General features: G+C 42.9%; 3 protein-coding genes and 5 non-coding genes across 8 annotated transcripts; 4 read left to right on the top strand and 4 right to left on the bottom strand.

Moving 5' to 3' along the window:
- Nucleotides 1–253: 253 nt before the first annotated feature.
- Nucleotides 254–2,911, top strand: LOC121566450 (ladderlectin-like). Its single transcript, XM_045220580.1, has 9 exons — nucleotides 254–314; nucleotides 545–632; nucleotides 741–791; nucleotides 909–965; nucleotides 1,246–1,299; nucleotides 1,573–1,664; nucleotides 1,870–1,995; nucleotides 2,258–2,357; nucleotides 2,471–2,911. The coding sequence occupies exons 2-9, from the start codon at nucleotides 572–574 to the stop codon at nucleotides 2,542–2,544; spliced, it is 615 nt and encodes a 204-aa protein (XP_045076515.1). The 5' UTR covers nucleotides 254–314; nucleotides 545–571; the 3' UTR covers nucleotides 2,545–2,911.
- A 26-nt stretch (nucleotides 2,912–2,937) lies between these two features.
- LOC123490687 lies at nucleotides 2,938–7,253 on the bottom strand. The gene is made up of 4 exons (XM_045220582.1): nucleotides 7,222–7,253; nucleotides 4,512–6,457; nucleotides 4,300–4,411; nucleotides 2,938–3,819 (listed from the first exon to the last, which is right to left on the bottom strand). Exons 2-4 carry the CDS (start codon nucleotides 6,321–6,323, stop codon nucleotides 3,698–3,700), a joined length of 2,046 nt encoding a protein of 681 aa, XP_045076517.1. The 5' UTR covers nucleotides 6,324–6,457; nucleotides 7,222–7,253; the 3' UTR covers nucleotides 2,938–3,697.
- A 2,849-nt stretch (nucleotides 7,254–10,102) lies between these two features.
- LOC123490686 (zinc finger protein OZF-like) lies at nucleotides 10,103–13,281 on the bottom strand. The gene is made up of 4 exons (XM_045220581.1): nucleotides 12,970–13,281; nucleotides 12,739–12,851; nucleotides 12,082–12,235; nucleotides 10,103–11,732 (listed from the first exon to the last, which is right to left on the bottom strand). Exons 1-4 carry the CDS (start codon nucleotides 13,226–13,228, stop codon nucleotides 10,933–10,935), a joined length of 1,326 nt encoding a protein of 441 aa, XP_045076516.1. The 5' UTR covers nucleotides 13,229–13,281; the 3' UTR covers nucleotides 10,103–10,932.
- An 88-nt stretch (nucleotides 13,282–13,369) lies between these two features.
- On the top strand, nucleotides 13,370–13,458 carry trnay-gua. Its single transcript is given in 2 exon segments — nucleotides 13,370–13,406; nucleotides 13,423–13,458. It is a non-coding gene; the product is annotated as a tRNA-Tyr (tRNA).
- A 180-nt stretch (nucleotides 13,459–13,638) lies between these two features.
- On the top strand, nucleotides 13,639–13,727 carry trnay-gua. The gene is given in 2 exon segments: nucleotides 13,639–13,675; nucleotides 13,692–13,727. It is a non-coding gene; the product is annotated as a tRNA-Tyr (tRNA).
- A 160-nt stretch (nucleotides 13,728–13,887) lies between these two features.
- trnay-gua lies at nucleotides 13,888–13,977 on the top strand. Its single transcript is given in 2 exon segments — nucleotides 13,888–13,924; nucleotides 13,942–13,977. It is a non-coding gene; the product is annotated as a tRNA-Tyr (tRNA).
- A 153-nt stretch (nucleotides 13,978–14,130) lies between these two features.
- Nucleotides 14,131–14,202, bottom strand: trnae-cuc. Its single transcript has one exon. It is a non-coding gene; the product is annotated as a tRNA-Glu (tRNA).
- Nucleotides 14,203–15,401: 1,199 nt separating this feature from the next.
- On the bottom strand, nucleotides 15,402–15,474 carry trnak-cuu. The gene has a single exon. It is a non-coding gene; the product is annotated as a tRNA-Lys (tRNA).
- Between the last annotated feature and the right edge of the window lie 3,385 nt (nucleotides 15,475–18,859).

Genomic DNA, 18,859 nt, shown 5'->3' with positions numbered 1-18,859 from the left:
TAATGATGGACATCCACAAATTAATACGAAAAGTAACATATCATACTAACGGGAGTGTCCCGGATTTACTTTTACTATGTTATGTCTACCCCCAAGTCCAGGTTGAATCTTGAATTTTTCATCTGAAGTATAAACACAAAGCCATAAAGTGTCTAAGTCCAATGCTGTTTCGTCATTCACTGCACGTGAGTCAGTGAAAGCATGCGGGACAGAACAGTATATAAACAGCGTACGAATCTCCACTCATCATTCCATCACTGGCCTACCTGAGGAAGAGTCCCTGAGGAAAACAAGTGATTTACCTACTACAACAGGTAAGAGTCCTACAGCGTCTGTTCCCTAGTGTCGACTCATTCAACTTGGCTTATTTTCGCTCCCTTTCTCAGTTTAGATTTATGTATTTACTGTGGTGATGATGAACTTCTAGCTTGATTTTTATGGTTGTCTTCTGTGGGGAAATATTCTTGTCTAGTGATAGTCTGAAATTATTATGCATCACTCTCCCAAATTGATTCTCCAACACGTGCTCTCCCTTTTCTTCCAGACAACCAGCATCACCATCAACACCACCATGAAGGTTCTGATCATCTTTGCATTACTTTGTGTTGCCCTCTCTGCTAGGGCAGCAGCAGGTAAGACAACAGACATCATCATTCCACATACTCAACAATGTCACTAATACAGCACAGGGTAATTCATTGTTACTGAATAATGACAATGGTTGTGTTTTCCCTTTCAAGTTCCTGTGGAGAGCGATGCTGTGGCGGTAGAAGAGCCAAAAAGTGCCCCAGGTTTGTAGCTCTAATTATGTTTGTATTGAGAGCAGTAATACAGTACTGAATCAACACTTCTCTCAATTCCCACTTGAATGAAAGTCAAATTGATGTCCTTGTTCCGTTTTTCTGCAGAGGAGGCTGTTGAGGTTGAGGCTCCTGCAGCAGCGGAGAAGCTTAGTGACGCCCCAGGTCAGTTCTTCTCTGTGGGCTTTAATCAAGCAGGAGCATCACTGTCTCTTATGTGCCTCATTTCCTGATCAATTACTGATCAATTACAATTTCCTGATCAATTACTGATCAATGATAATTACTTCACATTGGTACAAAACAAAGTAATTAAACTACCGGTCATGTATAAAATACTAGCTATGAAAATAAATATATTGACTCTATATCTCATTGTCGGTGATTTGCTGGTGGCTTTCACAGTGATAGTCTTCTCTCATTACGTGTTTTGGTGTCTTATCAGAAGCTGAGAATGAGGCAGTTGAAGAGGTGGCTGCAGCAGCACTTGAAGCTAAAGGTAGTGACTCGCCATGATGAATGATGTTAAGTTAACGATCACTGGTTCTACTATTGATGCCTGTGTACACTGTGCAATGCATGGTCACAATGAAAGAGTATTTTGGTTTTCCATCAGCAGGGAGGGAAAATACACCAGCATGACTAAATAAATATTCAGATTTTACATTATGAGATCAAACGTTTTACTTCGCCAAGTTCATGCTCCTGTCAATATCAACTCCTTGGTATTACGATGTCAAATATGTTTTTGATTGTATCTTCGTCTTCACAGTGGCACGCAGGTTCTGCCCTGACGGATGGGTCAGCTACCAGTCCAAGTGTTACATGTTTGTGAACACTCCTCGGTCCTGGTTCCGAGCCGAGGTAACGCACTTCTCAATTTAACATATTTAGTGTCTAAAAGCTTCACGTGAAATAGTTACTTTGATAGCAAATTGTGCACTTTCAAAATGTCTGTACGTTTGTTATTGTGTACTGTAATAATGTCACTATGAGGGAGCTCAACCCTTTTTTTCATGTGCAGGCCTAGTGTGTGTGCACGTGGCTCATCCCTCACCTCTTCTTTCAGGAACACTGCAATGAACTGGGCGCCAGCCTGGCCTCCGCAGGCTCCTCCCCCGAGTATCGTTACCTGCAACAGATAACCAGAACAGCCAACAGCGCCACCGCCTGGATCGGTGGATTCTACCTCCAGGTGAGAGAAAGGGTCGCCCTGAAAACCTCCGCCATCTAAGCATATGTAGGGCCCCAAGTTTTTCCTGACAGTGACCTGTCAAGAAACAGTTCCGGGTCCTAGAGTTTTTCGCTCAGAGCACATGGCCAGGAAAAACTCTGGGCCTCCAGCATAAATGTCTTCAGATATTTGAATCACGCAGCTAGCTATGATATCAGATCTGTTAGTGGTAATGGACAGCAGTGCAGCTGTAGCGAAGTCTCATGACTCTTTCTTTACTCAGGGAAATTGGATGTGGATCGACCGCTCAGGAATGTATTACACCAACTGGTACAGCCAGAGCACTGCAACCAGCAACTCCTGCATGTACCTGCAATCTGCTGGTAAGACATGAACCTAAAGATGTTACCTGAAAAGTAATGACAGGTAGCCTAGTCCCAGAACTGTAAGCCGAACGATGAAATGACTGACATGACATTTGTTTTTCCTTTGGTAGTGGGCCAGGGGTGGCGGAACTGCGGATGTGGAGGACAATTACCATTCATATGCGTGCACAACTATCGCTGTTAGTCAAGATTGTGAAGCATTCTCTCTGTTCAGCAACACATAAATCAGTACATGAAGATATTGTTAATTGCTTGACACCTTTAACTGCTTTCAACATTTGCTTTGTTTTACTACTGACTGTGACTAAGTGTTCTCCAAAGGGCTAAATGTGATGACATTTCAAATGGAACTGCCCATTTATGTACCTCAACCTGTATTGTTTTCCTGTAATATTATTTTTTTAAAGTACTATATTATATTACATTGTATAGGCTCGTACTTTCTGGAAGATGGCAGCATTGTCTAAGACCGTCTCTGGCCTTCAAAAGGTACATTTGCTTTTTAACTCTACGCAGGAATGAATTTGACTTGAAATAAATATAAATAAAATGAAAGGATTTGAGACAAGGACAAAAAGACTGGAGGATCCTCATTTTATTGAGCCTCAATTGACCTGTTTATAGAGACCTGCCTTGGGCTCAGCTAAAGCTCAGGCAGTAACATAAACAACTTAACATGGCAAAGTAACATGGTGCCATTTAACAAACACACTGAAAATCCAGATGAATCCATATTCAACTGAAGTCTTGTAAACAGACCTTGACATCTTCATACTGTACATTGTAGAAAAGGGAACCGTAAAATAACCTAATCTCAAAATATGGTGTGGAAACCAACTTTAGAATTTACAGAAGATAAAAAGGCACCATTTTATAAGTTGTTCTATTCAAACAAAGCTTTTTACAATGAAAGTAGGTCATACACAACCTGTAGAAAGTGCAACTAGTTCTTGTCATTAAAACAACATTTATTTTCATGAAAACAAAATTACAGTTGACAACTTGGTTAACTCAAATTCTGATGTACATTTTCCTTAGGGGGTAAAAGGTAAACAACTATTAGTTTGAACCTAAAGTCATCAGTTTGGTTATACAGTGAACTGAGCAGACGCTCCAGACAACAGGCCAATGAAAACTCTTCTTTCAAGTATTTAAGTTATAGGTAGAATATGAAATTGTGAAATGTAAAATTGTGTTCCCAAGGTACAGATGTAATGTTCTTCTTCCAAGACATAGGTGACGTCTGAGTGCGGAAATCAGTTTTAGTTACTCAGAGCACCATCTAGTGGTCAATTGTACTTACTGCACTCTACTGGTACTCCCTGCTCAGTGGCTTTTCAAGTGTGTTGGGCTCCTGTGGTCTCAGGTTTCTTGGCTTTGGTGCCATCCTTTGACTTCTCTATGATGATCTGTCCTGCCTCTGCTGTACCACCCTGGGTTGCATGGAGCTTGTCATTATCTGGAGATCAAATGCAAACAAAGGGCACAGACATGAATCTTGTGTGCTCACAACCAGTGTCAATTCACTGAAGGGCTGCGTACGTCAGCTAGGCCTAAATGTTTTCTGTTTCCCCCCCTTTAACAAGAGGCTTCCTTGCCTCCTCTCCTTAGATTGGCGCTGATGTGAGAGAAACAGCCAGCTGATTTACCAAAGCTTTCACCTGTCCTGAATTTTCAGATCAAAGCAGAGGAGACGAGGTAGGTGCTTTACTACAGACTGATGCAGTGCCTCTTAACCCTGGTCCTGGGGACCCTTGGGCTGCACATTTTAGCTTGTTTTTTTTTTACCCTAGCACTACACAGCTGATTCAAACCATCAAAGCTTGATGAGTTGATCACTTGAATCAGCTGTGTAGTGCTAGGATAAAAACAACACATTTAGGTCCCCAGGACCAGGATTAAGAAACACTGGACTATTGAAATGAACCCCATTACTTACCCTTAACTGCCACGTTGGGCCCAGACACCTTGGATACAGCTTTCTGCTTACTGACTTGTGAGCCCGGAGATTTCATTGGCGCCGATGCTCTTTTCAACCAGTCCTCAGCTGTCTAACATATTCATCACAAGCTTCAATAACAACTGTGCCATTTCATTAACGCAATGCACAATACACACATTTCAGTCTCCACCTTCCCACCAACAACTTACCTTGATGATGAATTCTGCTTCTCTCTTGGTCTTTCTGGCCCAGAGGTCGGTGACGCTGTCGTACCAGATATGTTTCTTCTGAAAAGTCTCCAGCCGATCCTTCTCGATGAACAGCATGGCCATATCCTTGTGGAGTTGGTCTTGCACCTTTGCCGATTTCGCAAAGTCCTCAATGCGTTTCAGGAAGTGCTCCACCTCATCCATGCCGGTTGAAGAGACCCCGATGGTCGCCATCAAGCACAACAGCCTGTAGAGCTCCGGCAAGGACTTCTTGTTTCTCCTCTGGGATCGGATCCAGTCACAGTGACGGACACTGTCCCGTTGCAGTCCTTGGTCTGCGTAAAGCTCCTTCAGGTCCGCTCTGAGCCTGTCCATGTCGAAGAAGCCACCGTAGAGCTTCGCCAGGCTTTCGAAGGCCTCTGTCGGAAATGGACATTCATTTCCCGTGGACTTGTCTCGATCCAGCAGCTCGAGGAACCGTAGGTCGTCCAGATGTGTGTAACGCTCCTGGATCTGAGAGATGAGGTTTTCCAGAACTGTGTGGTACAGGGCCTTGAAGTGAGTCTGAGGGTCTTCGTCTGGCCCAATGCCGTTGCCACTTCGCTTCATCTTCCTCCGGAGGGTCTCACCTGGGTGCTCTGTATAATTGGCTGCTTGCTGGTACGCGCTTTCGAATGCAGAGTCCAACTTTTTGGTCTGAATGTGGCAAATCAGTTCAGCGAGGCAATCCTGGCAGGCTGCCACGTCCATGGCTTTGAGCTTCAGTTTGTCGAACGCAAACTCAATGTTTGGGAAGACCTGCTCGTAGGTGAAGAGCAGGAATGCAAACTCGAAATCCTCCAGGATCAAAACCAGGCTGTTGGCAGAGGAGCTGATCTCGCTGTCTATGCGAGGCTGTCTCTGGTTCATGATGTGGTACATGGTGTCGTAAACCTCATCGTAGTTGCTGGCCACAGCGGTAAGCAGCGTCAAGTTGAGGCGTGATATCGAAGTGAGGTCAAGGCTCAATTTAAGACGGGCTTTGAACAAGGCGCTCCAGGCTTCGTGGAATGTCTTCAGCCTTTTCAGGGAGGCTGAGAAGAATGAGGCGAAGCCCTTCAGTTGAGAAAAGAAAACAGCGGCCTCACTGATACATACAGCGCCATCACTGAGCACAGAGCCGAGGTGATGTGCGGAGGAGTTAATGAAGACAGCGTTTGGAGCCATCTCCCTCACTTTCGTATTCAGCTGGTTAAGCTCACGTGCACACACAACCTTCCTATCATAGGCATAAGCCACCAGTTTGTTCTTGATGTCAAAGTCGGCCATTTGCGCTTTTATAAAGCCACACAGCGACTGTGAATCTCGTCTCGTAACGTTATGGAAGCCAAGGAAATGCTCCTGAATGGATCCAAACTTGTCTACAAACCCCACCGTGATGGAGTGTAGGAATTGACCGCTGGCGTCGGTGTGTTCATCAATTTGCATTGCAAAGAAAGGAGCTGCTCTGATATCTTTTTTGATCTCACCTAGGAGAGCTTCGGCGCTACATGCAATCAGGTCGCTGACGCTTGGAAGACAGTTAGATAGGGCAAGATTTTTCATGTGTTCCAGAGAGGCCCGAGAACTGTCATGGCAGAAGAGCGCCTTGCAAAGATCACTGTACATTTCATCGAGAGAACGGTCCCAAGGAGTTCCCTCGAAATCCCTGAACATCACATCCTCCATTACACCTAAACAAGCTGCGGCATCAATGATCCGTTTCAGCGCAGTGCGGTTTTTACGCACTTGGGTGTTGTGCTTTTCCAGCAGCGTTTTAAGAGACTTGTCCATTGTTTGTTTGGTGGGAGATGATCCAGGTATTTGAAGCTGAATCAGTCTGTTTACTTATTCCTATGCTTTAATGTTACATTGGAGACCTAATCAGGTTATTCTCATCCTTGCAGCCTTAATGTGAACAAATAGTCCTAGATTAAGGATAAGACAGGAGATTGGAATCATACACTTTCTAAATCCTATAGGCTAGGCCTACGTATTGAAATTAATTCCAAAATGAAAGAATAGTGGTCTAAAGTTGAGCCCAAATAAATGGGAAAATTAGGCACCATTTAATGATCACCTATTCGATGGTGGCGCCTATCTTCCTTGTAAATGTACCATTGAGGCCAGCATATTTCACACAAGGAAGTGTGATGTTCAATGGCTTTGGGGCCACCATAGGTAGCCTAAACGTTCTTGTTTTATCCCCGTACTAACACACCTGACTACTCATCAAGTATTTGACAGATCAGATAAAACAGATGTTCACGCTGGGCTGTGAGCCTGAGAAGATAAAAAAACTGGTTTGGAAAGACTGAACTATTTGCCAGATTGTTGAATATTATTGCTGATTGTTGAATCCACAGTCACACAAGACAACTAAACTTTGGATCAATTTGAGGCATGAAAAAAGATGATAAACTTTGAATAGAAGCTAGTACGACAAATAAGACTAGTATTTACTCCATTGCAATCGATCCAGCCCTATGATTTCTCACACAGACTGAAGCTAACGTTAGTTAGTTAGCTACTAACAATTCAATCAAAGGCACAATTAGAGCGAACATCAGCAGCCAAACTCTCGCTTGCATTCAGTCCCAACAAGCCTAACAGGGCCTATTATATTGGCCAAATGTCACAAATAAACCATCCATCTCAACGGTTAACTTAGCTATAGCTTGTAATAACTTACCTCATGTCAAAAGCTCACTCGTTCGTTTCCTGCTGGCCTCTGTGACGGTGGTGGTGCGCCTGCCACGAATGAAAAAGAGAAATCTGTAGGCCTATACCGCCACCTACTGGACTTCATTGGCATAGACGAGCAAGAGCAAAGAAGGATAGGAGTTGATTGAACTACTGTAGCAGGCTGGCTACACCTATAAAATGGAAAAATCGGCTTCTACTTTATTTTAGTATAATTTAGTCACTCTGGGAACTCACATCTGTCCAATCACCTGTGCCCAGTTTTTCAAAAGTTATCTGATCGGATTTCGGCAATCCATTTTTTTTTTTTATCCACTAAACTCAGGTGAGAGCATGTTGCTCAGCTCCTGAAGAGATACAAGCATTTCATGGGGGAGGGACCCTTTTTGTATTAATCAAAATCCCTGAATGCCATATCCTCCCTTCCACCCAAATAGAGTGCAGCAAGGAGTAGCTTTAACTATTCTCGGTTTTTACACACTTGGGCATAGTGCTTTTTCAGCTGTTTTCTAGAATTCCTATACATTGCTTGAATGGCCAGGTACTTCAAGTTTAACCTATCTCTGTGTATTAGCTAAGCTACTTGCATAGTTAGCACTTCATTTTTACCATGAGGACAGTCAGCTAGCGTTAGCTATCAAGTTAGCTAGCTCAGGTTAGCTAGCCAGGCTTTTCTTTTAGTTACTGCAGTGGCTGTATTGATCTACATTGCTTGCTATCACATGAATTGTACATTTTATATCCAATGAACTCATCTCATACAATTATTTAGTCTACCGACTCCCCGACAGTTCCTCAACTTCAGCCAGTGATTCTATACCGTCTCTTGGCTCTGCTCCAGCATCTTCCATTTGATACCCGTCACAGAAAAGTGTGTAGCTCGCTACCATTTTGGACGTATAAATTAATGATATGTACTCATTGATTCTTGAAGAATATAACTTATAAATGCCTCATGAGCTAGATTCAACTGTCTTACCTCATCAGAATGCAAAATGTATGCTTTTTTTACCCCAATCTTTGTAAACAAAGTAAATGTAAACAAACACTATATAGGTTCAAAACATGGTAAAACTATAATTTTGATATTACAGTTGGTCAGTCCTTTCATCCATAGCTCTGTCTATGAATTTGAGAGTTGCTACATCACTTCAGCCCCATCCTTAAGCTTTTTACCGAAACAGGTACGCTTTGTTATTGTTTCAACTGCTGACTGTCGCTTTAAGATGAAAGTGAAAGAAATAAAAAGTTATTCTAGCAATACTTAATACCCAGACCAAGTGAAATATGTATCGTCAAGAACTGTTTTCCCAATTAAATGCAATGGTATATGTTATGCTATATACAGTTGAAGTCTGAAGTTTACAGACACCTTAGCCAAATACATTTAAACTCAGTTTTTCACAATTCCTGACATTTAATCCTAGTAAAAAATTCCCTGTCTTAGGTCAGTGAGGATCACCACTTTATTTTAAGAATGTGAAATGTCAGAATAATAGTAGAGAGAATGATTTATTTCAGCTTTTATTTCTTTCATCACATCCCCAGTGAGTGAGAAGTTTACATACACCCAATTAGTATTTGGTAGCATTGCCTTTAAATTGTTTAACTTGGGTCAAACATTTTGGGTAGCCTTCCACAAGCTTCCCACAATAAGTGGGGTGAATTTTGGCCCATTCCTCCTGACAGAGCTGGTGTAGCCAGAGCTGGCTAGGCCACTCCAGGACCTTAATGTGCTTCTTCTTGAGCCACTCCTTTGTTGCCTTGGCCGTGTGTTTTGGGTCATTGTCATGCTGGAATACCCATCCACGACCCATTTTCAATGCCTTGGCTGAGGGAAGGAGGTTCTCACCCAAGATTTGATGGTACATGGCCCCGTCCATCGTCCCTTTGATGCGGTGAAGTTGTCATGTCCCCTTAGCAGAAAAACATCCCCAAAGCATAATGTTTCCACCTCCATGTTTGACGGTGGGGATGGTGTTCTTGGGGTCATAGGCAGCATTCTCACTCCTCCTCCAAACACGGTGAGTTGAGTTGATGCCAAAGAGCTCCATTTTGGTCTCATCTGACCACAACACTTTCACCCAGTTCTCTGAATCATTCAGATGTTCATTGGCAAACTTCAGATGGGCATGTATATGTGCTTTCTTGAGCAGGGGGACCTTGCGGGCGCTGCAGGATTTCCGTCCTTCACGGCGCAGTGTGTTACCAATTGTTTTCTTGGTGACTATGGTCCCAGCTGCCTTGAGATCATTGACAAGATCCTCCCGTGTAGTTCTGGGCTGATTCCTCACCGTTCTCATGATCATTGCAACTCCACGAGGTGAGATCTTGCATGGAGCCCCAGGCCGAGGGAGATTGACAGTTATTTTGTGTTTCTTCCATTTGCGAATAATCGCACCAACTGTTGTCACCTTCTCACCAAGCTGCTTGGCGATGGTCTTGTAGCCCATTCCAGCCTTGACCCCGACATCCTTGGAGAGCTCTTTGGAGAGTTTGGAATCTGATTGATTGATTGCTTCTGTGGACAGGTGTCTTTTATACAGGTACCAAACTGAGATTAGGAGCACTCCCTTTAAGAGTGTGCTCCTAATCTCAGCACATTACCTGTATAAAAGACACCTGGGAGCCAGAAATCTTTCTGATTGAGAGGGGGTCAAATACTTATTTCCCCTCATTAAAATGCAAATCAATTTATAACATTTTTGACATGCGTTTTTCTGGATTTTTTTGTTGTTATTCTGTCTCTCACTGTTCAAATAAACCTACCATTAAAATTATAGACTGATCATTTCTTTGTCAGTGGGCAAACGTACAAAATCAGCAGGGGATCAAATACTTTTTCCCCTCACTGTACATTTTTGGTCTTAATGTTAAGGTTAGGGTTAGGCATAAGGTTAGCAGTTTGGTTAGGTTTAAAATCTAACTTTAAGAAGATACATTGTAGAAACAGGCAGGGTTTATGACATTGTGGCTGTGGAAGCTAGTGACAACCAATAAACTTTGAGAGAAACTTAACTAAACAGGGGGAGATCTATTTCTGTCCAATCAGAATGTGAAGGGGTGATTTGATTTAGAAGCTTGGTGTGTCAACCCCCTCACACTGTTGTTACAGCCACAGTAATGATAGAAGTTGTAGTAGTCACTGTCGATGTACTTTGTAATCTTAAAAATTAAATGTCAGCTAAAATTGAACTAAACAGTGATAAAATTACCTAAAATAACAATGTGATATTATTTAAAAAATAATAAATGTATGCACAGGTCAATCTGTGCCACACACATGTAGACACTTTACTTGAGACACTCAAGTCTCCTCAACATAGCAATAGAGTACGCAGAATTCAACAAACTTGGTTTTAGGTTTAGAATTTCCCCCATGATGGCACAAGACCACTAGCCTGCGTACCAGTCTGTTTAGCTAACATACCACTCCTTGTACTCTGCCAAACAATCACGTTATTTCCAACAACCAATTAGCAACTCCTCGCAAAATCCAGCTGCATATTGAACGCTGAGATTGAAGAAAGGCCAGTCTCTATGGCACATGACACAAAGAGTGGAACGTTAGCTAAACACACTGGTACCCAGGCTACAAGACCACAACATCCTAGTCAGAATGCAGATTAGAATGTTACGGCCATGGAGCATTTTGTGCCAACGGTAGTTTGCTGCAGTTACTTTGTATTTCTATAGCTCCTTAAGCTTTACACAGGTGTTTCTCCACGCAGTGTTTCTGAGTGAAACACCTGCCACACCGCTCACAGCCAAAGGGCTTCTCCCCAGTGTGAACCCTCTCGTGAGTTTTAAGGTTACAGAGGTAGGCAAAGCTCTTGCCGCAGTAGTTGCAGATGAACGGACGCTCCCCCGTGTGAGTAAACCGGTGGGTCTTAAGAGTCTGCTTCGTACCGAAAGCCTTCCCGCATATCTCGCAGCCGAAAGCCCTGCTGTGACTGGTCGAGTGTGCGATGAGAGCGCTCTTATTGTAAAACGTCTTGCCGCACGTCTCGCAGTCCAACCTCGTGCCGAAGCCGTGAGCGGCTGCCATATGATTCTTCAGACTCTGAGCGTGACGGAACGCCTTGCCACACTCCTCACACTCGTGCTCACCCTCCCCTCCCCTGTGAGAGAGCTGGTGTTTCTTGAGGTTGTTGATCTGGGAGAAACCCTTGCCGCACTGTTTGCAGACGAACGGCCTCTCCCTCGTGTGAACCCGCTCGTGGATTATCAGTTGGCTACAGTAGTTGAAGAGTTTGTTGCAGTACGAACAGGCGTGCATTTCCCTGGCCGTGAGGTGGTCGACTATCTTGTTTTCTGCGTCACTGGGGGTGAAGCTGACCGTGTCGCTCTCCGATCCCGGCTCAGACTTGACCCACATCTCCAGCTCCTGGCTGAAGCCTTGGCTGGTGTCTTCTTCCTCGGGCTCTGCGGTGGAGCTGTGGTGCGCCTCCGACTGGTTCTCGTCCATGGCCTGGAAATCATTTTCTAGGGACAGGCAACCTGCAGAAACAGGGAGAGTCAAGTGACGGTTATGGAGCATTTGTTGACAATAACAACGTAGTTTAGCGGGAAGTATCAGAACAACATGCGTTTTAACATTCAAGTTAGTTGTCATTTAAAGTCAGCTTTAACATGAGATAAGATAATGACTTGTTTATCCCTGTTGGGAAATGTTGGTTGCGGCTCTGTGCATACATAAAAGCACATACTCAAACAGAGAAGGGACAGTAAACACAGGTAGAAAAAGTGCAGTTCATAAGCGATCAACTATTAATCTGTCCACTATATACACACAACAGAACACTGTCAACGTGATCACAGTGTTAGTAGTATCGACAGATATAACTACCATTTTCTTCTCCACTGATGTGCTCTACTTCCTCCAGGTGACTAGCCTCCACAACCTCCTCCGGCCTGTCCAGGTGACTAGTCTCCACAACCTCCTCCGGCCTGTCCTCACCTTCAGGGTCTGTTTGTAAAATGATCTGTTTCACATCAGGACACTGCAACAAATAGGAGGTTAAATGTTTAAACTAACATTTAAAGCCTTTATACCACTTCTATAACATACAAGCCACTGAACTCCAAAGCTAACGTTTGTATGTGGACACAAATTGAACAACATGGGTGAGTGACTGCCACTGACCCACAGGTACTTTGTATTTTAGATCAATACTTTTCTCTCTGACACACGGGGGTTTCTAATGTGATATAAACATATGTTTTGCTACACTCACTATTAATTGGTTGTCAATATAACGTTACTGGTTGTCAATATAACGTTACCGTTAAGAGTAACTATTAAATTAAAAAGAGTAAATTAAAATTAAAAAAAATTAAAAAAGAGTAAAAAGTGGTCAATTTGGTAAAACAAGAACATAATGAGAGGTGTTGTTCCATCCGAGTCTTATAATTCATTCATACAGTACATAATCCATGTAGCTAGGCCAACATTGACATGTAGCAGTTCAAGGACCAGACACCATAAATATGAGTGTGAACCAACCTCCTCCTTCACTGTGCTGCGCTGCGGTGCACTGGTTTCTCCCACTTCGTGCCTCTCACTCACAGCCAACTGCTTGTCCGGAAACCACTGGTCCCCCACCGCTTTATTATTCTCTGCACACAACAATAAAAGGATGACGTAGGCTACTTATAGTGACTTTTTACATGCATGATTACACAGAGATAGCTAGCTGCAGTCGCTATAAGAGAAAATCGTCACACTACAACGTACGGATCTCGTCGCAAAGCTGAACTTCTAAAGATATGTCAACAGAAGGGTTGCGCCGCTTTGGTCTCTCGGTCCTGAACTCGATTTGCATACAGTGCAATGCCTTCCGAAGAGCATCGTTCTCTCCCCGTTGTCGGGATATCTCAGAGAATAGAAGGGCAGAACTGTAATCGACCAGTTTTGTAATCTCTGCAACGGCAGATGTCGTCAGCGTCTCCATAATTGAAGAAAGTTGTGCCTGGAAAGACCCGTTTATAGACATTTCGACCGTTCTAACGACCGCTCAATACACAGAAATCTCACGATGGCTGAATGGCCGACGTTGATCAACTTCCGGTAGAAAATACTAAAATCGGTGCCAGTGTAAAAACATCTACTGATGATCCAACGCCTCTTCCACGCCCCTTCGATAGCTCAGTTGGTAGAGCGGAGGACTGTAGAATGCTAAATGCTGAAATCCTTAGGTCGCTGGTTCAAATCCGGCTCGAAGGAGGACATTTTTCCTACCTCATAAATGCACGCAAAATATATAACTCTACCTGTTGTTCGCCCATTCCCCTATAGAGAATAAGACGTGCATTTCAATTTTCCTTAAATAATCTAGGTTTACAACCCAATCATACAGAATAATTAAAAAGACACAGTTTATCCACAATTCCACACATTCGTGGTCCTTCGATAGCTCAGTTGGTAGAGCGGAGGACTGTAGAACGCTAAATGTGGAAATCCTTAGGTCGCTGGTTCAAATCCGGCTCGAAGGAGGACTTTTTTTCCTACCTCATAAATGCGCGCAAAATATATAATTTAACCTGTTGTTCGCACATCTCCCAGTAGAGAATAAGACTTGCACCTCTAGTGTCCGTAAGGAGTAGTCTAGGTTTACAAACCCTAGGATACAAAAGAATTCCAATCATACGTGGACCTTCGATAGCTCAGTTGGTAGAGCGGAGGACTGTAGAATGTTATAGTACTGGAATCCTTAGGTCGCTGGTTCAAATCCGGCTCGAAGGAATGTGTTTTTGTAATCATGTCATAAATGTAACATCAGCCAACGAGCCATTCAAAAGTCGACAATGACTGCTACCATCTTATTATAGTGGTGTGGATAGAGTTGCAGTCAGTGGGTGACAATTTGCGCAAGTAAAGAAGGCGCAAAAAGAGTAGTTCCCTGACCGGGAATCGAACCCGGGCCGCGGCGGTGAGAGCGCCGAATCCTAACCACTAGACCACCAGGGAAGGATACAACACTGCAAATCGGTTCACAATTTGAAATGGTACGTATGTGTAATAACTAAATCCATTTTCAATGCGAGTTGGATCTAATGGGCCCCATCCCAAAACAACCCCTAGCCCTTACTCCGTACAAACACATTTGAGTAGATCTTAAAGGATAGTTCTGTCGCTAGGAGTTGTTTTAAATCAGTGGTAGTCAAACTATTTCAGCGGGGTACCCATTTTTTCTGCCAGAATTTCTTCGGACCCCAACTTTTCCCCAAATTATTTCTCGCGGCCCCATCCCACCCCACTAGGGGTCACTAATGTAAATTTATCTGGATATTGATAATGCTTCTTCAAAGAGTGCATACTGCATATCATGGACGACATTGATGACTCATAAAATATCAGTACTTTGATTTTGTGCCCTATAGCAATACTTTGTTTGTACTAGTCTATGTGCTCAGCCATTCCAGAAACAACCCCTAGCACCATGTCTATCCTTTAAAATAGGGGGTGGGGTGGGATGGGGCCGCGAGAAATAATTGGGGGAAAAGTTGGGGTCCGAAGAAATCTGGCAGAAAAATGGTACCCCTGCTGAAATAGTTTGACTACCACTGATTTAAAACAACTCCTAGCGACAGAACTATCCTTTAAGATCTACTCAAATGTGTTTGTACGAAGTAAGGGCTAGGGGTTGTTTTGGGATGGGGCCCATTAGATCCAACTCGCATTAAAAATGGATTTAGTTATTACACATACGTTCCATTTCAAATTGTGAACCGATTTGCAGTGTTGTATCCTTCCTGGTGGTCTAGTGGTTAGGATTCGGCGCTCTCACCGCCGCGGCCCGTTCGATTCCCGGTCAGGAACTACTCTTTGCGCCTTCTTACTTGCGCAAATTGTCACCCACTGACTGCAACTCTATCCACACCACTATAATAAGATGGTAGCAGTCATTGTCGACTTTTGAATGGCTCGTTGGCTGATGTACTTATGGGTCATCAATATCGTCCTTGATATGCAGTATGCACTCTTTGAAGAAGCATTATCAATATATACAGAAGGTAAAGAATTACTAACAAATGTAAATTAATCTGGATATTGATAATGCTTCTTCAAAGAGTGCATATTGCATATCAAGGACAATGGTAATAATTCAAGCAGCCAAACTTGATTCAAACCGCAAATAGCTAGGTTTCCATAAAACCAAAACAGAGCGCCCAACGTGGGGCTCGAACCCACGACCCTGAGATTAAGAGTCTCATGCTCTACCGACTGAGCTAGCCGGGCTGTCGCTAAGCAACAGTTGGTCGGCAATATATTTGAAATCTATCTATAGTACAGTTTTTTTCCCCCTTCCTTTCTGTATGTAAGGTTTGAAAGAACCTGTCTGCTGAAATGGGAGTGTAAGTCCCGCAATGGTGGGCGCACGTGCGCATTGGAGTGTAGCGGTAGAGCAATGGACCTGTTCCATCACAAGTTCCATTGTTGGATGTTACCACAAAATGTAGTCACAAAAGTATTTTGTAGCTAACGTTACATCACTGTTGTAGCTCATATATAACCATTGTCAGATGTTTTTGTCAGCTATTTGCAACCAGTCTCTTTTTATTGCAATAGAAGGCTTTCTGGAACTATTGTCAGCTAGCTAGCTACAGCTTTGACATCTGACCGCCAGCCTGCTGCTAGCTAGCTAGCTATCAACTACGTGAACTCTACAATTTCGCAATGATGTGCTAGCCTTGGGCTTGATATGGCACCAACTACATTGCAATACACAGTAAATATATTATATATATTTTGAGTTTCATACCGTAAAGGTAAAGAGGTAAACTTAGAGGTTTTAAAGACTTTCAGCAGTTGAACACGAGGCTTTGAGTGGGAGTTCACACATGGAGCTGATGTAGAAGAATAGTCAATTTTCAATTTTGGTGTGAAGCCAGTTCATACTACCTAATATGGCAAATAGAGGGGTTCTCTGTCTGATCAAATCAGTACAATCAGTCCAACTATATTTCATAACAGAAAAGGACATCAAAACAAACAACTCTTCATTCGATTCTTTATTTCTGTATTAATCATTTGTATTCCAGCAATTGTTTTATGTACATATTTTTTGATGTTTCACGTATTATTCACTTTACACGCAGCACCCTTCCCAACCTCTTCACCAAGAATGAGGTAAAACACCTAATCCGTTGCCCTCAAACGAACAATTGGACAATGATGAAGAGATGCTGTGTGAAGACGTTTCACATCAAAAGACACTTGAGGTTGTAGTAGTAGATGAACAACTGGGTCATCTGAATGGGGAAAGGGGACATACGGAAGGGCTGGGTGTGAAGGCTTTTGTTCCAGCCCTGCTATAACACACCTGATTCCGCTAATCAAGGTTCCTGATGGGCAGATGGTTAGTAGATTCAGATGGGTTGGGGTTAGCTCAGCGTTTCCCAAACTCGGTCCTCGGGACCCAAAGGGGTGAACATTTTGGTTTTTGCCCTATCGCTACACAGGTGATTCAAATGATCAACTCATCATCAAGCTTTGATAATTTGAAAACCAAAACCAAAATGTGCACCCCCTGACCAAGTTTGGGAAATGCTAGGCTAGCCTGACTACCCATTCACATTCCTCCAGCCAAACGCCATGCCTTATGGCAGGGATGGGCAACTCCAGTCCTCGTGGGCCTGATTGGTGTCACACTTTTTCCCCCCTAGCACCATCTAAGACACCTGAGTCCAATAAGCAACGAATCATGATCTTCAGTTTAGAATGCAATTAGTTTAATCAGCTGTGTTTGCTAGGGATGGCTCCTGAGGACTGGAGTTGCCCTCCCTGCCCTATGGAGTGATAGATAGAGTAGTGGAATAAAATTCAGGATGAGTCGTCAGGCAACACAATTAGTTTCATCCGATGTGATTGCTAGCGATGGCCCAAGAGGACTGGAGTTGCCCAAATGCTCATCTCCTTTATAAAAGTAAGCAGCACTCGTTTTATTGACACGACCCCTTTCCATACATACAACAGGTACATACAGTACAAACAGCAAGACATCTGTTCAGCATCAACGTCTATCTGAATTGTAAAAGGCAGAGAAGCAAGTAATTTCCAGTACCCATCAAGGTTGTTTTGCCCTATGGAGTGATCGATAGAGTAGCGGAATTAAATTCAGGATGTAAAGCAGGGCTGGAACAAACGCCTGCACGTGCAGGTCTCCAGGAGGAGGGCTGGCCACCCTTAGGGGCTTGGTATAAAAGTACATTACATTATAAAGTCAGAAAAAGTCTACCATCAAATTCCTTTTCACAAAGAAAAGACACTTAGATACAGAACTTTTGTACACCGTGGAGGGAAAAAAAAGTACTGTCACTTGTCAACTCAACCGTAAGAAAGATTTGGGGAAAAAAAGACAGACATGAACAATGCTTATGTACAAAATGAAAGAGCTGAATATACCATTTGATCAAGACAACTGTTGAAACACTTTATTTTTTTAAAAAGTTAACTAACAGACAATTTGAAAGAAAGAAAGAAAGAACAGAAAAGGGTATTGTGATAATAATGGGCTAAAAATGACCAAGTGTGCTGTTTGGTAATATAATCATACCTCAAAACATGTTGATGTACAAACAGTACACATTCAAACGCATGTCAAGTATAAAGGCATGCATATGTTATATGCATGAGCTCACACACACACACACACACTGGTCATGTAACATCCCTATAAATAGGTCCTTCATAGACCCAACTCTGAGACTGGACAGGTGTAGTGGCCGGTGGTGCAGAGGGTCTCCATCAGGAACAAGGCCAGCAGGTGGTACACTGCACTCCCAATCAGTTGCATTGAAGCCAATCCATCCAATGCAATGGAGGCAGCCATTTTGTATATGCTTTACAGTGTGGATATGCTACGGATGTTGTTAGTATAATACTGAGGTTTTTACTGGTTTTAGTGTGATCATTAATGTAATGGAAAAACTCAGTTCTTCTTCACAGGCTATTATGTTCCTTCTCTGACTCTCTCCTCACCTACTAACACACCACAACCAGTCCAATCTTTAAGTTCTTGGTTTCTCGCGTCTTTTCACCTGGTTTCAAACACTGGCGGCTCATATCACGGACCATTTCTCAACTGCGTCTTCCCAAGGAATCTCAAATGCTCGTCTCCTTTATAAAAGTAAGCAGCACTCGTTTAATTGACATGTCCCCCTTTCCATACATACAACAGGTACCTACAGTACAAACAGCAAGACATCGGTTCAGCATCAACTTCGATCTGAATTGTAAAAGTAAGGGAAATAAATAATTTCCAATACTCATCAAGGTTGTTTTATGGACAGTACCATATATAGCTTCTGGGCTTACTGCCATAGTATCGTATCGTAACATACAACCGTGACTTCAAATCATTCAGAGTATAAAATAAAACATTGAAATATATGTAAAGAGGTATGATGCATGGAATGATGTTACATGAAGATAATAATGCATTCATAATAAAAAGTGGAGTATCATTATAAAAAGAAATGGGTGATTTGTTTGTTTTGTTCATCACATTCAGTGTTTTGAATGTATTTCAGTAGAGTGGACACTAGGTGGCGTCTGACTACACATACTAACAGTCACAATGGGCACAAGCCACTTGATAACCTAATTCAAGCAGGTGGTTACT

Source organism: Coregonus clupeaformis, unplaced genomic scaffold (assembly GCF_020615455.1).
Source record: "Coregonus clupeaformis isolate EN_2021a unplaced genomic scaffold, ASM2061545v1 scaf4394, whole genome shotgun sequence".
NCBI classification, from domain to species: domain Eukaryota; kingdom Metazoa; phylum Chordata; class Actinopteri; order Salmoniformes; family Salmonidae; genus Coregonus; species Coregonus clupeaformis.
The sequence above is the reverse complement of the archived record's forward strand: the minus strand, read 5'-3'. Positions and strand labels throughout refer to the sequence as shown.

What these genes read in the sequence shown, in the direction of transcription:
- LOC121566450 (XM_045220580.1), top strand. Translation starts at nt 572, where the DNA reads ATGAAGGTTCTGATCATCTTTGCATTACTTTGTGTTGCCCTCTCTGCT. An exon ending in GAAGCTTAGTGACGCCCCAG is followed by an intron (nt 966 to 1,245) that starts GTCAGTTCTTCT and finishes GTGTCTTATCAG; the next exon opens with AAGCTGAGAATGAGGCAGTT. An exon ending in AGCAGCACTTGAAGCTAAAG is followed by an intron (nt 1,300 to 1,572) that starts GTAGTGACTCGC and finishes TCGTCTTCACAG; the next exon opens with TGGCACGCAGGTTCTGCCCT.
- LOC123490687 (XM_045220582.1), bottom strand. Translation starts at nt 6,323, where the DNA reads ATGGACAAGTCTCTTAAAACGCTGCTGGAAAAGCACAACACCCAAGTG. An exon ending in AAGCAGAATTCATCATCAAG is followed by an intron (nt 4,412 to 4,511) that starts GTAAGTTGTTGG and finishes TGAATATGTTAG; the next exon opens with ACAGCTGAGGACTGGTTGAA. An exon ending in GCCCAACGTGGCAGTTAAGG is followed by an intron (nt 3,820 to 4,299) that starts GTAAGTAATGGG and finishes TTTGATCTCCAG; the next exon opens with ATAATGACAAGCTCCATGCA.
- LOC123490686 (XM_045220581.1), bottom strand. Translation starts at nt 13,228, where the DNA reads ATGTCTATAAACGGGTCTTTCCAGGCACAACTTTCTTCAATTATGGAG. An exon ending in TCAGCTTTGCGACGAGATCC is followed by an intron (nt 12,852 to 12,969) that starts GTACGTTGTAGT and finishes TGTTGTGTGCAG; the next exon opens with AGAATAATAAAGCGGTGGGG. An exon ending in CATCAGTGGAGAAGAAAATG is followed by an intron (nt 11,733 to 12,081) that starts GTAGTTATATCT and finishes CTGTTTCTGCAG; the next exon opens with GTTGCCTGTCCCTAGAAAAT.